Below are 16,361 nucleotides of genomic sequence, written 5' to 3'. Positions count from 1 at the left end.
TATGGGAGCCTTCCTTGTTCTTATCAAGGTGTTCCCAGTAAGGCTTACCACTTCAAGGGAAACAGAATCCTTTTGTTATAGGATTGTTCTTGTAAATACCTTGTAGTCAAAGCCAGCCAGACCTGTTCTCTGCAGTCTCTTTTCCAAAAGACTCGCTATGCCTTGGTGCATCATTTGGATCCTGACTGAGTCAGCAGCTCATCCCATACTCTGGAATAGGTGGAGGCAGTACATGTATATAACTGCCTGCAGCTGGTAACATCTTAAGCAATAACAGAACACGAGGAAACAGGTGACAGAAAGCTGGATCTTACATTAAAGCTTGAAATATCAAGGCCTACACCTTCTAAATAGCAGGTTGAAATTTAATGTTGTAGTTGGTGTGACATCCCAGAAAATTATGGAAAAGAATACTGAGGAGCTCTTCTCCTTACCTCAGCAGGCAGCACACAAAGGTGTCTGGTCACACAAAGGTAACTCTGCATTTTCAGTTCCTGGTCAGAGTCTACCAACAGTAAATGTGTGCTGTCAAAGACATCTGGAAAAGACTGAAGGTTAGGGGTTTGTTTCGGTTGGGTTTTTTTTTTGCGTTGAGGAGATAAACAATTAACCACTAGATGGAGGTAAATATATACAGGATTTACAGATCAGTAGTGAAGCTTTCTGGAAGAATACAGAGTTACCTGTACGGGCAAAGAATGTTGAGCATTTTCTTGATTGGCTCCCTTTGTTGACTAATGAGTGGAAAAGTGTAAACCTGTAGAAACTCCTCCTAAGAAAGAGCTGCTGTTTGTCTCCTAAAATTACTTAAACACAATTTACTGTTTTTAAAGACTCGTATGTGTGTAATTTAACTAGCTGTAATATGTAATATGTATAATATGCTGCTCATTTATGAAAGTAGTACAAATTACTTAATTTTATACTATCTAAAAACCCTACCCTGATAGTACAGAGAGAATAATTTTGTATATTGAAATAGTTAAAGTGTGGGGATTTTGTCTGTTTAGAGCTCTGTAATGGGAGAAGAAAAGTGTGACTTCTAAAGAAAAAGATTATAGGATAAATCTTAGAAGTTGTGTGTAAATGGAAAGTAAATGCTATAACTCAAATACAGAAGAAATGCCACTTTCAGGTTTGGAAAAGGGATGTGGCTTTCCTGTATAAATTCATTATTCTGTGGCTGAAGCAGTACAGCATTAACAACTGACTATAAATTTGTGCAATGTTATATAAGAATTATACTCATTAATGATAACAATTTCGAAGTAAAATGATTTGAGGCCATTGCTAGCTGTAGAAAACATTGGGGGATTAAAGTGTCTTAATAACAATTTTTAGACAAGTGTTTAAAACAAGTTTATATCATGCTTCAGTCTTTATAAAAACCACTTCACCTAAACCTTTTTCTGAATTTTCTTCCTTCCTTCTTCACTAGAGTCTGCTTTTTTTTCCAGCCTTGTGATGAAGCATGGGACATAAATGAAAACTGTTTCTGGAAGAATTTTTCTATCTTCTTCCATCTTGGAAGAAAAGCTGGAGAAACCCTTCTGTCCTCACCTCAGATACTATTAAGCATATTTAAACCTTCAGACTTGTTTCTAGAACAATTTCATAAAACTCTCCAATGAGTATATTTTCATAACTAATAGATGACAAGATGTAGTTAAATTGCAGCTAGAATGCTATTCTCATATTAACCTCTAATTTACTTACCAGTAATAAATAGCTGGTTTGGTAGACTAAAAAGAAAAGAGTATAAGTGGTTGCTGTCTCTCTGTAGTTGTATTTTAGGCACTGAGAAACTGTTATAAGTTAATACCTAGCCATCTTTATTTAGCTCAAACAGGTGCAGCGCTCTTATAGAAGCATTTTTCAGTGAAAGAATTCCTACATCTACCTCCCTGATGTACTGGGACAGACAAAACTTTGCCTCTTACTGCAGTGTCATGTTGGTGATTCATAGTCAGATGGCACTGCTCAGTGGAACTTGCAGACCCTTTTCCTATTAATACCACTTCCGTATGTCTTCTTTCTCATTTTGTATTTTTTTTTACTTTGTCTATCCAAGAGAAAAATTAAAAAGAGAGAACTCTTTAATTCCTTGCTGATATCAGACCGTGTTGCTCATTAGTTAAGAGCACTGAGAATCCTCATCATGTTCACTGATTGATTTGCAAGTGCTCCCCATTTGCAATCATGCAGGTGTCAATAAAAGCTTTGGATATAGTTAGACCTACCAAAGAGACTTGGGGTACTCCTCCAAATAACCCACTGCTTTCCAGGCATATTGTGGGTTGTTGGTCTTTTGTTAATTTTTATTGTATGTTGTTATCCCAGTTATGCTCTTCTTTTTTTTCTTGCTTGCTTACAGGAATGTGGTACAGCGAAGTACCAAAAGCTTTGTTAAGTCAAGGAACATGAATTTTTTCCTTTAATCCTTTAGGCAGATTTTCCAAAGAACAAATAGATTTAGGTTTATTTGTCCTTGACAAATCCTTAGTCACACATATATGTGACTTAAAAGAATTCTGCATTTCTAAGCAATAGTTTTAAAAAACAACAGAGCTGTTATAGCTTAGAGCAAACTAATATTATATTGCAGTGGTAGCAGTAGAAAAAGTGCACAACACGACATTAAAATCACATGTATTTTCACATGGTTCATGTATTCATTCAGTGCAAATTTAGTTTATTTTACAAGTGAGTTATTCACGTGCTTCAGAAGCAATTAAAGCAGGTTGACAAAGAAATAAAATATACTACGCAGAGGGAAAAATCTGCATTATGATGCCTGAGTGCATTGCTTTGACTCCATCTTGGCTTATGAATTTTAAGCTTCATCATTTCGAACAGAAGCTTAATATTTTGGCATTTGAAATGCCAAATGGTTAATAAGCATATTAACTAAGGTTGAAAGGTTATAATTTTTTGTATTTGATATTCATATGCTTGTTTGTCTGTGTATGGCCATTTCAGTAGCGTACTTATTTGCGGGTTCCTATTTTTCTTGTTGAAAGCACTGGTTTATGCACTTTCTTTCCCTCTTGGGTAGTTTTTACAAAATTAACTGCGGAACATATAAACAAACACAGACAGTAAGACAGTGTTGCCTGAGAGGATCTTTGCTTGAGTGGACACAGTTTTGATTTTAGAAATTTTTCTCAAATTTATTCTTTCTAGAAGAGTGGCAACAGTTCTCCTAAAAGGATTACAAACCTGTGTGCAAAGCGGTAAATGCACGGAGAATGAGTTTTCCTATTCCCTTGAATCCTTGCTCAGGCTGTACTCATCTCTGATTTTAATGTCTGTCTGTGCTGTGATTGCCACTTTGTACAATGCCAAGGCATAACACTTGTGATTGTCTAGAGGTTGTCAAACAGGGACCTTAAGCTACAACACCACTCATGGTGTTTGGTAGATTACATGTTTGTTTATTGTCTTGCAACCAAGTGCTTTTTTTCATTTGTGTGAGATGTTCAGTGCTGAGGTTGCAGTTTCTTAAGTCCTGGAAGTAGGACAGAAGTGTTCTTTCAAATGGTGATCTGCTTGTTTGGTAGGTTTATTACTTAGCTGAAATGAAGTTTTACTTTGTCCAGGCTCTTGGGCACCTTAACATACTCCAGCTTGACCGTTCTTCCCACTGTTGTTTTCCAGAGCCTGCTTTGCTCCTGGTCAATGAAAGCTTTCAGGACCAAGATGCTGTATTGTTTGAGGCTTAGATGTTAATTTTGCGTTCTTTGTAGTGGCAGCAGGATGGACCTGTCAGCCTAGTTGGTGTTCCCTGTGCAGTCTGGGTGTTTCATTCATGAAGGGTCATGTGCTGCTTTGGTTCCCGACCTCCTCCTTTGTGAGTGCTTTACAGTATTCATCTCCTCATCAACCTCCCACCACGATGTAGCTGGCACCTGACTTGCTAACTTCAAAACTATCAACTACTTAAATTTTGGAACAGACATCATGGTTTCAAAACAGCACTACCAAAACCTGTTCTTGCACTGACACGGACTGCTGGAGGCATACTGCAAAGCACTAAACCTAATTTCAGTATTAATTTTAATGCCTTCTGCTGTACCAAGTAGCTCACAGAAGGAAAGCCCTAGAGAAAGGCCCTCTTGTCTTTTACTGACTTTAAGGACCAGTTGAGCATTACAGATCTCCGGGGCATGTAGTGCTAATAGGTGTTACTTGGAATTCTAATAAGTCTCAGTTTCCTAATGGAAGGTGACTTTCTCTCTTAATAGGTATGTCCCATGGAACTTCCACGAAACCCAGATGGGCGTATATGATTTTTTTGGTGGCAAAGATCTGGAGTATTTCCTGCAGCTTGCTAATGAAATTGGATTGCTTGTTATCCTGAGAGCTGGACCTTACATCTGTGCAGAATGGGACATGGTATACAGCCTTTTGTAGCAGTTAGCTCATTTCTGGGGTAAATCTAATGCAATTATATCTGTCTTAAAGTAGACAAACATTCTTGGTGTATTCCTTGGACAAGAGTCTTGTCTTTTAGTATAATTAAATTCATGCATCCTAAGTGACTTCTTACAATACAGGCTTCCTCAGTATTTGTTTTTTTTTTATGAATTGCTACTTTCTTGTCGAAAATCAGTCTTCATGTCTCACTATATATTCTGATAGAAGATTAAATTCTTTTTAGATTTCCTAAAAATGTTTACTGAAATGTTTCTTTTTTTTTTTTTTTTCCCCCAGGGAGGTCTTCCTGCATGGCTATTGGAGAAGAAATCTATTGTTCTTAGATCTTCTGATGCAGGTAGAGACATGAAAAAGGTTATCAAAAATACACTTTGGCAGCAAGGTGACTTGCTGTTTGAGGCCATTAGTAGATAATTCATATTTCAGCTTAAGTTTTCTTGTGAGTAAGGTCTTCAGTACTTTTACTTAGAAGTGTGCATTCAAGAAGTATATAAAACGAACAAAGTAGGGCAGAAAGTTTTCAAGGTATTGACAAGTTGGTGCCAAGAGGGAAATCATTGTCACCACCGAGGAAAAGACGGTAGGTTCAGCTTTGAGATCTTTGGCTTTGTCATGGCCAACTGGCCACTCATTGTGGGGATCCTTTCTGGCTGGTCATAATTCCAGAACTAGTTACAGCATTCTCAGGTGCTGCCTGGTCATGGACCAGTTATGGAGGGATGAAATGAGACAAGAGATTGATATGTTTATTGGAGTGTGTATTGGACAACAAATACATAGATGTCGTATCCAACTTCAGTTTTGCTCATTACAGGTTAAATTATCTATTTTAAAAATAGTACATCTATCAATGTTTGAATTCTTTTCCTGTTGAAATGTGTTAGGAAAACCTGTATGAGACATGATGAAGTCCCTTTGGTGATTTTTCCAAGTTCATCAGTATTTAAATGTTTTATTTTTTAGTAAGCTGTACTGGATGCTGACATTTATGAACAGGTATAAGAGCACATCTGTTCAAGTATAAGAGCAATCTGTTTATTAAATGCCGTTCATACTTTGTGTAATTAGAACTATGGTAAAAGCTATCCATGTGTAAACAAAAATAAATAAAACAAAAATAACCCCCCAGAAATTTAGGTGAAATGTTTATGCTTTGTGTATCACAGATTACCTGGCAGCAGTAGAGAAATGGATGGGTGTCCTTTTGCCAAAGATGAGGCCTCACCTCTATCAAAATGGAGGTCCAATCATCATGGTGCAGGTAACTTTCTGGAAATCAGATGAATCCTAGCAGCAGGAATGCTTATACCACTCTTTCAGACACTCCATGGGTCTTGGGTGGTGGTGTCACAGATGTTCCTTAGCAGTTTCAGGTAGCTGAAAGTTTCTGGTGAAATACCTTGTCCTAAAGAACTGAATGCACTGTTGCCTCAATTCAGAGAGAGCTCATTTGCTCTGTCAAAGTTGTTTCCCAAAACCACAGAAAGCAATAGAGGGAACTTGTGTAGCTTTTTAGATGTGATAATTATGCCAATTCTCATGTAAAACCAAAATTACAAATGCCTGAGACAATCTGACAGGAAAAACCTGCAGATAGAAGCAAAAGCAATATGGAGTAAGCCTAAACCTTGGGACAAGAACTACCTGAAAACTTAGGCTTTTTAGTTCTTAGCACCTAACTTGAGTTGTAAATGTTTCCAGACACAATCTTGTACGTTTGTGGTGAGTAGTTTCTCTCTTAAACTCCTTCTAGATGCACAGGAGTGATTGTTCTATATTCTTAGAAATTGTCCATAATGAAAGCTTTATTTATATCAATATTTTTTAAACTCTCTGGTTGACGTAGGATGGAATAAGAGCTTGTAATATGCCTAAGATCATTTAGCTGAACAATGTGTGTTGTCTGTTGAGCAGAAGCACTGGGCAAAATTATTCTTTGGCAGAAACAAGATGCTTATAACAGGATTTTCAGAAATAACCTTCAGGTCTGCGTGGCATTGGAGATCTGGAGCTTGAAAGTCTGTCTCCTGGGAAAAGGGATCAAGATGTGTACTTTTCAGTAGTAGCAATGTTGTCCTCCTCCCCTGAGTAATTTTGAGTCCATTGCAGGGCTTTGCTGTTCGTGAACCCATTGTAGATGTTCAGTTGCAGTTTTGGTCATATTGCAGCCTGTTCTATGGCTTTATTCTTCTGCTTGGGAAGGTGGTCATAGATCTCAAATTTTAGTGGAGATTGTGTTGTGATCACTGTAGCTAAGTAGCGAGGGTAGATACTCTTGCTGGGGGTTGATTTTGTAGGAAAGTGGCTTAGCTCTGCTCAGGGATTGCTCCACTGTAAGATACAGGTGAGGGGAATCAGTGCCTACAAGTGTTGTCTTCTCTTACTCCCCAGATCCGGAGTTCAAATGACATTTTCAACGTTCCTATCAAAGGAAGAAGAGTGTTGGATTTGGGCTTTTTAATTTTGGTATTGGATGCAGACTGAAACTGGCTGTGGCTTTACTGACTTGCTTTTACTCTGCAGGTGGAGAACGAGTATGGAAGCTACTTCGCTTGCGACTATAACTACCTGCGTTTCCTTCTGAAGCTCTTTCGCCTGCATCTCGGTGATGAGGTGGTGCTTTTCACAACTGATGGCGCAAGCCAGTTTCACTTGAAATGTGGAGCTCTTCAGGGTCTCTATGCAACAGTGGACTTTGCCCCAGGTTGGAGACCGCTGTTTGATACCAAAAATTCTATTCTGTGTGTGGCTGTGGCAGGACAAACTGACTTGACCGCTTGACAAACCTGACCGCTTTGTTTAAATGGGGTAATAGGCATTTATGTGTATTTGATGTACTCTTAAACATACAAGAATCACACATGAGTGCCCAGTTAGAGAGTCTTGCATCTTGAAATCATGAATAAGCAATTTACACTGCTCAAGGTAAGTATCTCCTAGAAATTAACAGTAATAGTTGTTACTGATTCCATGTATTTTTTTAACTTTTTTTTTTTGGTATTTGAGTTTTTTAATGTCCTCGTCTGTCCTGGAATCCAGCTGTCAAAGTACATTTCTTTTTAAACCAATTGTTATTAGAAAAAAAAAGTACTGCTGAAGATCATAATTGAAAATGTGCACACTGCCACAGTTTGCTGTGATATTGTTCTGAAGAATGGCTTAGCAGCAGTAGTGTGATCAGAAAGTACCCCTTTAATAGGAAAGTTAAGGATTTAAATGTTCGTATACTGCATGGACTTGGCAAAATTAGGCTTAAGGCAAACATAGGCTTAAGGAACAAGAAACAAACTCCGAGATAGATATTTTCTTTTTTTTTAATATGTGGCCTGTTCTGTACATTATTCTCTCTACAGCCAAACGTGTGCTTAGCAGGATCTCTTTTCTTACAAGTAGAATGAAATTCTAGAGTGAACTTCTGCATGTGTATTATTTATGAGATGGCGAGCTACTCATGGAAGTGGTTGTTTCCAGTCACTATGGCTCGAGCCACTAGGAGTGATCAGAAGTGAAGCGCCTCTTTAGAGATTGCCTGGCTTCTGTTCTTCCCCGTAGTCTTGGTAGTGTAACCCCAGATCTAGACTTTCCAATGATCAAGTAGCAATTCTGACACATCTCAGACTTTTTTGTGCCAGAATGTCATTGCTGAGAAAAACTGGGTTTTCAAAAGGCATATCTCAAAAGCAAAGACATATACATATGCATGCATACATGTATGTATGTACTTTAAATAAGTTCTGCAGATGAAACACTGGAATTAAAACTATTGATTTGTGCATTTGCTGGAGTAACTTCTCATGATTTTTGCTAGGTTGAAAGGGAGATAAGACACCTATCTCAGTAAAATTAGGGACCCAAAAAGTCACAGTTGTAGCAACTCAATTTTATTTCTTTTTGTTTATAGGTGGCAACGTCACAGCAGCATTCTTAGCTCAGAGGACCAGTGAACCTAAGGGCCCTTTGGTATGTCTTTTCACTTCACTTAAATTTCTTTTAAAATTTCTAATCTTGAAGTTGTTAATAAGAATTAATAAGAGTTGACAGCAGTGCACTGAACAGTTTCAGAGGCACTTTAACGAAGACGTAATTTCCAAGTCAGTCAGAAAAAGTGAATAGAGGAGCTTCTGTGGGTGTTTTTCAAACCCACAGTAACTGCTGTTCTGCGAATACTATTTTAGTCTCAAAACATATTGATTTTGTTTCAGTAGTTTTCCTTGCTAAGGCAAATGTTTACAAAGCAGCGGAAACGCTAAGTATGATTAGATGGGTTAGTGAGATATGTGTGTAGGTGGAAGCAAAAAGCAAAATTAAAACAGCAGGTTAGAAGTTGTTTCCTGTTTTCAGCTACCCTAGAGGCTTTAGGCAAGCCATAATGGGATGTAAGATCACTGGAAGCCATTTTGGCAAAGGGAAAAGACCCGCTGAGGGTACAAGATTATCTCTGTGCAATTAAATTGTTTGAAGTATTTATTTTTCATTATATCTGGTCTATGTATGCTATTCTGCACAGAATATGTTGGTTTCATCATTTATTTGAATTCCAAGCATCTGAAACATCCATGTTGACAGGTTCCCAGGAAATCCATGTTCTTTGGTACTTAAGCAGTTGTTTTCAAAGTATCCCTATAAGATTATTGAAACAATCCTTTAATTTCTTTGACCAGTAGTCTGAAAGTTTGACCAGTCTGCTGAAAAGGACTGATTTAGTATATATTTTGCTGTATTTATAGTAGTTTGAAAATGGCTCAAATGAGTCAAGGTGGCTTTTTTTCCTTCCCTCTCACACTTAGTAACCTTAAATCACATTGCATTCTGTTCTTGTTCCCTCTTCATGTTTTCCCTTCCTCTTTTGCCCTTCCTCCTTTCAGGTTAATTCTGAGTTTTATACTGGATGGTTGGATCACTGGGGGCACCGTCATTCTGTTGTGCCCGCACAATCTATAGCTAAAACACTTAATGAAATCCTGGCACGTGGTGCTAACGTTAACCTGTAAGTGTGTGTTCAGTAGAGGTTCATTTTGGGGGGATTTTTTTTTTTTCCCCAGTTCAGCAAAACCTGATTTAAGTGGACGCCTTTTTTTTTTTTTCTTTTTTAGGTACATGTTTATAGGTGGGACTAATTTTGCCTATTGGAATGGTAAGAAATTATTTGAAAGATACTAATGATGTAGGAGAACTGTATATGAATTAGGTAGTGTTGTATTCTGTGAAAGAATAAGCTATGCCTACTTTCACATGAGAAAAGATGACTTGCACTAGCTATTTTCTGTCTATTGTCTGCATGTTTTACTAAACTCATATGGTATTTGTCTTTCCCAAGGCGACTTCTGCATCAATCAGTCCTGTGAAACAGTGTTTCTCTTCAGAATATTTCTGAAGACTGTGTAACAGAGCATTGCGAGCTCACAAGGACATTGTCCTCTATCAGGAATAGTTTCTCTATGTCAAATCCCACATACCAAGGCCTACACTGAATCTGAAAATGTAACCTAGTCTGACTGTGATCAGAAAGAATTCTCAAAGTTGATGCCTTTGGAAAAAAACTAACTCTTCCACTGCTTCTATGGCTTTTTCTTTTTTCCTCTTGCCTTAGGTGCTAATATGCCCTATATGCCACAGCCCACTAGTTATGACTACGATGCTCCACTGAGCGAAGCGGGAGATCTGACAGAAAAATATTTTGCCTTGAGAGAAGTCATTGGTATGGTGAGTGTCCCCAGGACATTTTTAGAATGGTTCTTTGAAACATCCCTGGTGTACTGCAAACTCTCTTGTCCTAGCGTTGGTATAAGTCACTTCTGAATTTACTGCTTTCTGCAAGTGGCAGAAATGAAGTAGAGCAAAACAGTGAGTCCAGCCTCACTGCTTGTTACAAAAGGGCAAAGATCTTGCACCTCTTTGGCTATCCCTTCTGTCCTGATGGCTCTCTCCTTCATTTTAGAGGAGAGGATACATATGTAGCTCTGACACCAAAATGATTGAGCTGTCCTTTCCTAATGTATTTGCTTTCTTTCAGCTGAAGGTCAATAAGCTGAATCAGTCGGCTGAGAGCCAGTGCTGCCCACAAGGGCAGCAGAGGGAGCCAGGAAGGGTTTGGCTGGGAGTAGAGATAGGGGAGGAGTGCACAGAGCTTTTTCCTTGCAGCATCAATCAGCCATTCGGTCAGTTTAGAGTCATGACTCAGTATCAGTGTGCCACGGCTTAGTATTTTGGCCGTCTGTATCCCAAGCTTCGTGCTGTGGTTTTGGGTCTCTGTGAGAAGAAGCGTGCTTATCCAACTTGGTTTTGTGATTTCACAAACTGTAGTTAGTTGGTGGGACCGGCTTTGCCTTGCTGTAAAAATAACTCTACAAACTGGAGATTGAAGTGAAACATGGAACCTGTGCCTGGATTTTGAATAGGCTGTTTAGCTGAGACTTAAAAACGGATTCCACATGAATCGCAAGGCTCAGGCTTGTATTTGTCCTGTTGCATGCCAGCAACATTCCTATTCACTAGAAGACGTTTTTATGCTGAGAGTAGATCTCCCAAAAGAGTACTACCCTTTCTGTAGGGCTGAGCGTGCCTGTATCTTCGTAACTGTGGAAGGCCTGCTGTGGATCGTTTCCTTTAATTTCTCAATTTCCCCCAAGCTTTGTGGGTTAAACTGATGGCCTTTCCAAGGGAAAGCTCCTGTCTCGATACAGCCTTTTTCACCAGAGACATCTCCAAACTTCCTGGTTTACAGTTGTTTTCTTCAAGGCAAGGTCCCTGTCTGAGATGTTAGTAGTATTCTAGTGCAGTGAGAGAGCCTTGATAAGATCTGAAGTGTTCAATGTAACCTCAGGTGTGTTGGGTCATTTTTTTGGTGTGGTTTGTCAGTGTCTTGCTTTTCATATCCATAGGTTCTCATGAAGTTTTCTATCTCTCCTGCGGGTTTCAAACCTGTAACAGTTTATCTACTTAGTTGCAGTTTGAGGTGGATCTGATGAAAAAAATTAAAGTTTCCTGTAACTAATGACTGCGTTCAACATGTTAGCTGTGCTAAAAGGCTAACATTATAATCTTCCTTTACAGTTTCCTTTGGTTAAAAATGTAATGAAGAAGAGTTTCAGTCTATACCTACTTTCAACTGCTTACAGCATTCTCTTAAGTTTTACTATTTGGACTGAAATTTCCTGCTTTTGACTTATTCTCTTGGGAGAATACAGTTTTTTTTTTCCTTTAAGTCTGGATATCTTGATTATTTCTAAATACAGAGAAGAAAGAGTGAACTTGTTACCAGAAATATAAATCAGGCTTTCATCCATTTATAATTGACACTTGAAAGTATTGGGAATCACACTGCTGTGGTCTGTTAAAAAAAAAAAGCCAGTTAAAAAGACCCCTTGTCTTGATGCCAAGGCAAGCTTTTGAGCTTGAGTTTTATGCTGGTTATACCATGTGTAAACCTAGAAAATCATGCCTTGTCCTAACACTTTCAAACTGAAATCTTTAGAAAAAAATCGCTTTCAGCCTCCCACCAAATTAATTTTTAAAACAAAATCTGACAGAATAAGCACTCAGAATGTGCAGATGTGCACTCTTCACAAGGCCGGTCATTTGTGATGTGTATTAAAATGTAGGCTTAGATTGCTCTCTAATGTGCAGACAGGACAATGTTTAGTAAATGAAAGAACAAGTGAGAAGAGTGGACGTTACATGAGACAAGTAATGGCAGGAAAGGGAGAAGAGGATGACTGCAAGGAGAAAAGAAGATTGTAGGCTCAAAAAAGAGAAGGCTTGGTTATGGGGCTGAAAGCCTGGTCTGGTCTGCCACTCCTCAAAGGTGTCCAAAAAAGTAGTGGATGCCCTTCATCCCTTCTCTGCTGATATCAGGTGGTTATTCCTGGAAATATAAGGCAAGAAGTAACCAGAAGTGTAACAGGTCAGTGTTTCCTTGTCATGTTTCCCTGTGATTGATTTCACAGTTGTCTAGACCAGGACTAGACGGAAGATAAAGATGGGACCTCAGAGGTTCCTGGAGCTGTGTTCTCAAGGCCTGCTTCTTAAAGACCCCAACCTAGGAAGTAATGGAGTAGTAGGAAAGGCATAAGAGGCTAAAAATTCCCCTATGGAAGTGCTACTAAGGAAGGGTCAGGTGGAAATACTGTCTTACAGACTTTGAAGTGTTCACTCAAGCCCCCATGGACTGAGGAGATGACTGCAGAAGAACTGTAGAAGTAACTCAGGCTGAAGCCACAGGAGGGCTCCAAGGGCACTGTGATTCCTTGGCAGTCAATTTATTTGTTATGCCTTTTACTGTTACCTCGAGTTGAGTAGTTATTAAAAAATTTATACTATATGTGATCAAGTCAGATTTTTTCTTTAAAAAACCTTCTCCATCTTAAGACTAGATGCATCTGTAACCTTTAGTGAGATTATTTACTTTTAGCCCAAGTTCTGATTACAAACTTCACAAAGTTTTAAGTTTTAAAGTGAGAATTCAGGTGAAGTGTGTTGGTATTTAAGTTTTGAGTGTGGTTTTTTCCTTCTTCTCTTTTCAGTATAAGCAGTTACCAGAAGGTATTATCCCTCCAACAACACCCAAATTTGCATATGGGAAGGTTCGCTTGCAGAAGGTAAATTACATTTGTATCTTTTGTAATGCTCTGTGTTTGCTTTTTACAAAAAAAATGTTTGTAAGGCTGTTATGGCAAAATCTAGATATAATACAAAATAAAGAGGAAAATCTTTAAAGCAAACTTTCAGAAAGGAGGGAACAGCACCTGGAAGTTAGGAATCATGCCTATGTTGGAAAATGAGAAAACGTATCTTATCTGGATGTAAAAGGGTGATTTTTACAATATGCACATGTACCTGAAGTTTTACTTAACTGAGATTAATATATTATTAACACAATAGAGTCACAGTTATCGAAGATAACTCATGTATGAGTAATGTAGCCGGGGGAATGTTACCGTAAGAGCTATGAGCAAAGACTGTTTCTGTAGCTGGTGATGCCTCTAAAGTAGAAGCAGCAGGTAGGATATATGGATCTTTTAAGTACCTCTATACATTTAAATTTTGAATATTTTTAAATTTTGATAAATTTGGGAGTCTTATAAAGTTTCTTACAAGATTTGTGCAAATCTGTAGCTGATGAGAGAAATTGAATTGGTTTCTTGCTGAGGGAGAAGCACACAGAACCTAGCATGCTAAACCCAGCCTTGCTGCATCCTGTACAACAACAGTGCTGTAGCTGGTCAGCTTGTAGGTATCAGGGGTTTGTCCATAGCACCATTGTTTTAGGACCAAGGACAATTTTTGTGAGATATGGTTGAGAAGTAGGTTCCTGCAGTGAGTGAAGGGAGTGATTTTAAGGGCAACAGAAGAGAGAGCAGGTATGAACTTGGCTATATTCCTTCTGCTGGGCACAGACAAATTTTGAGATGGAGGATTACTGAAGTTAGTGTGCTGGCTACCGTAACTCCTAATGCTTTGATTTTATACTTTGTAATTTAATTTGGCAGCCATTTTTCTAGTTAGCTATATATCCGATGTGTTAAGTACTGCAACTGAAGCGCTGCAAAACTTGGTAGTGATAAGGCTTTGCAGACATTTTCATGTCATTCTGCTCGGTGGGCAGAAATACTTCAATGCAAAAAGTGTTTCACCAGTGATATTGAAAAAGGTCTATATAATTTTCAGCAACCCCTGGCAGTAGTTACTAATTATATGCTCTTATCAGTACATCCACCACTGTGGCTGCTGTCTAGGGTTGCCAGCGTTAGGAGCCCAGCTATCAGATTTTGACTCTGATTTTCTCATGGTTCATGGCTCTCAGATAAGGCTGTCCAGTTTCACTAGAACGATGAACTTTCTCTTTCATGCCTTCAAGAAATGAATGCTGCTGGGTGCCTGGTCCAGACACCCATCTTACAAAGGAGTCAGGTGGCCAAACTTGCTCAAATATCGCAGCTTTGACCTGGCCATCACATGGGGAGCCATGTTCCTTCACCTTCTATGCTTCTTGCTTTATTGAGAGGAAGTGTTTTACTCTCCACACAGCAGTTTTAGGAATCCAGATGGCACGTGTAAACTGCCAGGCATGAGGTTTCTGTCATGCCTGTACATACCCTGCCATCTGCACTGAAAGCCTCCAGAACTGTTTTCTGTGAAAAAAAGCAGCTTTTTGCTCTCTGACCCATTGCTTAGCTTCAGCAGCAGTTTGCTCTGCTTGGCTACCCCACAACACAGGATGAGTCTCAAACCACAAAGGATTTGTACCATCCCAGCCAAAGCCTTCCTCCCAACTCCGTTCTGGCCCCTGCTGGGACTAGGTCCAATGCACCTTGTTGTATGGCGAAGCCTGAATGTATTTGGGTGAATATCAGAGAGGGAATATTTTAAATAGTAGGACATGGCATTGGTAATAGTAAACTTCCCAGCTATATCGTTTGCAGTGACAGTGCTAAAACAGGTGCTGTGTGAAGCTTTACTGTGCAGCTGAGGTCCAGAAGTACATGTAACCAGAGCAGGCTGTTCTCTATTGATTTTTTTTCCCCACGGGATATTCTGTGACAATTCAGTCCTTAAGTACCAATTCTACTCATCAGGCAGTTGTTCATTTGAGCTCGTTTGAGCTATTGAATTATTTTAAAGAATCCTTCAGAGTGGGTAAAATATAGTTTATTAAAACATTCTGGAGACACTGACATTGTTATATAAGAGCAGAAGACAGGAAAGCAGATGATAAGGAAAAGGTCTTGTTGCATAGATGCAAAAGAGAAGTGCTGAAGATGATGAATGAGCACAAGCAAAAGCAGAACAGCAGCTGGAGCTATTTTGTTTCTTTTTTCTTTCATGCTTGATCTTACACTTCAGTTTTGAAGACTTTGCTCTAAAGTGTTGCTATTTTTTATTAGTAGTCATTTGTTGCATTTCAGGTTGTTTTTAAAAACTCCTGACAATATTTGTGATTTTTAAATTCACTATTAGGTTTCTGTTGTGATGCTGATTGTCCACTAAGTAGCAGCCAACAGGAACCTTGCAACAAGACCAGCTCTTGAGGGTTTTTTTGTACGCACAACTGAAGACTGAAAAGCTGAACAAAAGTAATATTTTGAAGTTTCCAAGAAACAAACTTCTACCAGCCCAGTCTCTGAGTGAATCATATGTGGTTGACCCGTATTCAGAACAGAAGCCCTCTTGGTAGCAGGAACTTAAAAACAAAGTAAAAAAGGCACATGTACAAGCTACTAATACTCAGTTCAGCAAGGCACAGAGCAGCACTCATTGCCAGTTAGTAGCTCATTCAAGTGACTGTGTGTGTCTTAATGCTGCTCACATTCATTTCTGATTTCACTGTCCACCTAGGCTAAGACTATTAATGCTGATTTTGCTGTCTACCTGGGCTAAGACTATTAGTGTTTGTTGTTTATTTCTGTAAATTAACTCTACCAGTGTGAACCCATGACACTGTCGTTTGACCATCAGGCTTGTTGCCTGAGTTAACATGCTTAGCTGTAGGCTAGTGAGAGTGACCCAACCTGCAGGTAGTGATAATATTACCTTTTGTATACTTATGGCATCCTTTTGCTTTCTTGTTCCTATCTAGAGTTAAGATAAGCTCATTTTAAAAGCCTCTTTAGATCTGTGCCTACATGCTTGTTGTGGTTTAATCCTGGTAGGTAGCTGAGCACCACACAGCTGCTCGCTCGCTCTCCCCCAGTGGGGTGGGGGAGAGAATCAGAAAGGTAGAGGTGTGAAAACTTGTGGGTTGAGATAAAGACGGTTTAGTAGGTAAAGCAAAAATTGCAGGCATAAGTGAAGTAAAAACTGCACACATAAGTAAGGCGAGATAAGAAGTTCATTTACTGCTACCTGTCCATAGGGAATTGTTCTGCCATCCACAGGAAAACAGGGCTCCATCATAGACTCATTAAGGTTGGAAAAGACCTCAGAGA

At 39.0% G+C, this 16,361-nt stretch overlaps 1 protein-coding gene across 1 annotated transcript in view; it reads left to right on the top strand.

Moving 5' to 3' along the window:
- The window catches only part of GLB1 (galactosidase beta 1), a 42,960-nt gene that overhangs the window by 12,315 nt on the left and 14,284 nt on the right, over positions 1-16,361 (top strand). Inside the window, exons 3-11 of the mRNA XM_027897038.1 lie at positions 4,245-4,395; positions 4,714-4,774; positions 5,604-5,698; positions 6,961-7,141; positions 8,339-8,397; positions 9,303-9,424; positions 9,531-9,571; positions 10,028-10,140; positions 12,960-13,034. Coding sequence (XP_027752839.1) covers positions 4,245-4,395; positions 4,714-4,774; positions 5,604-5,698; positions 6,961-7,141; positions 8,339-8,397; positions 9,303-9,424; positions 9,531-9,571; positions 10,028-10,140; positions 12,960-13,034 — 898 coding nt within the window. The remainder of the gene's footprint in view (positions 1-4,244; positions 4,396-4,713; positions 4,775-5,603; positions 5,699-6,960; positions 7,142-8,338; positions 8,398-9,302; positions 9,425-9,530; positions 9,572-10,027; positions 10,141-12,959; positions 13,035-16,361) is intronic.

This window comes from Empidonax traillii, unplaced genomic scaffold (genome assembly GCF_003031625.1).
Source record: "Empidonax traillii isolate 1590-97213 ecotype Southwest subspecies unplaced genomic scaffold, ASM303162v1 scaffold527:size1067160, whole genome shotgun sequence".
NCBI lineage: Eukaryota > Metazoa > Chordata > Aves > Passeriformes > Tyrannidae > Empidonax > Empidonax traillii.
The sequence above is the reverse complement of the archived record's forward strand: the minus strand, read 5'-3'. Positions and strand labels throughout refer to the sequence as shown.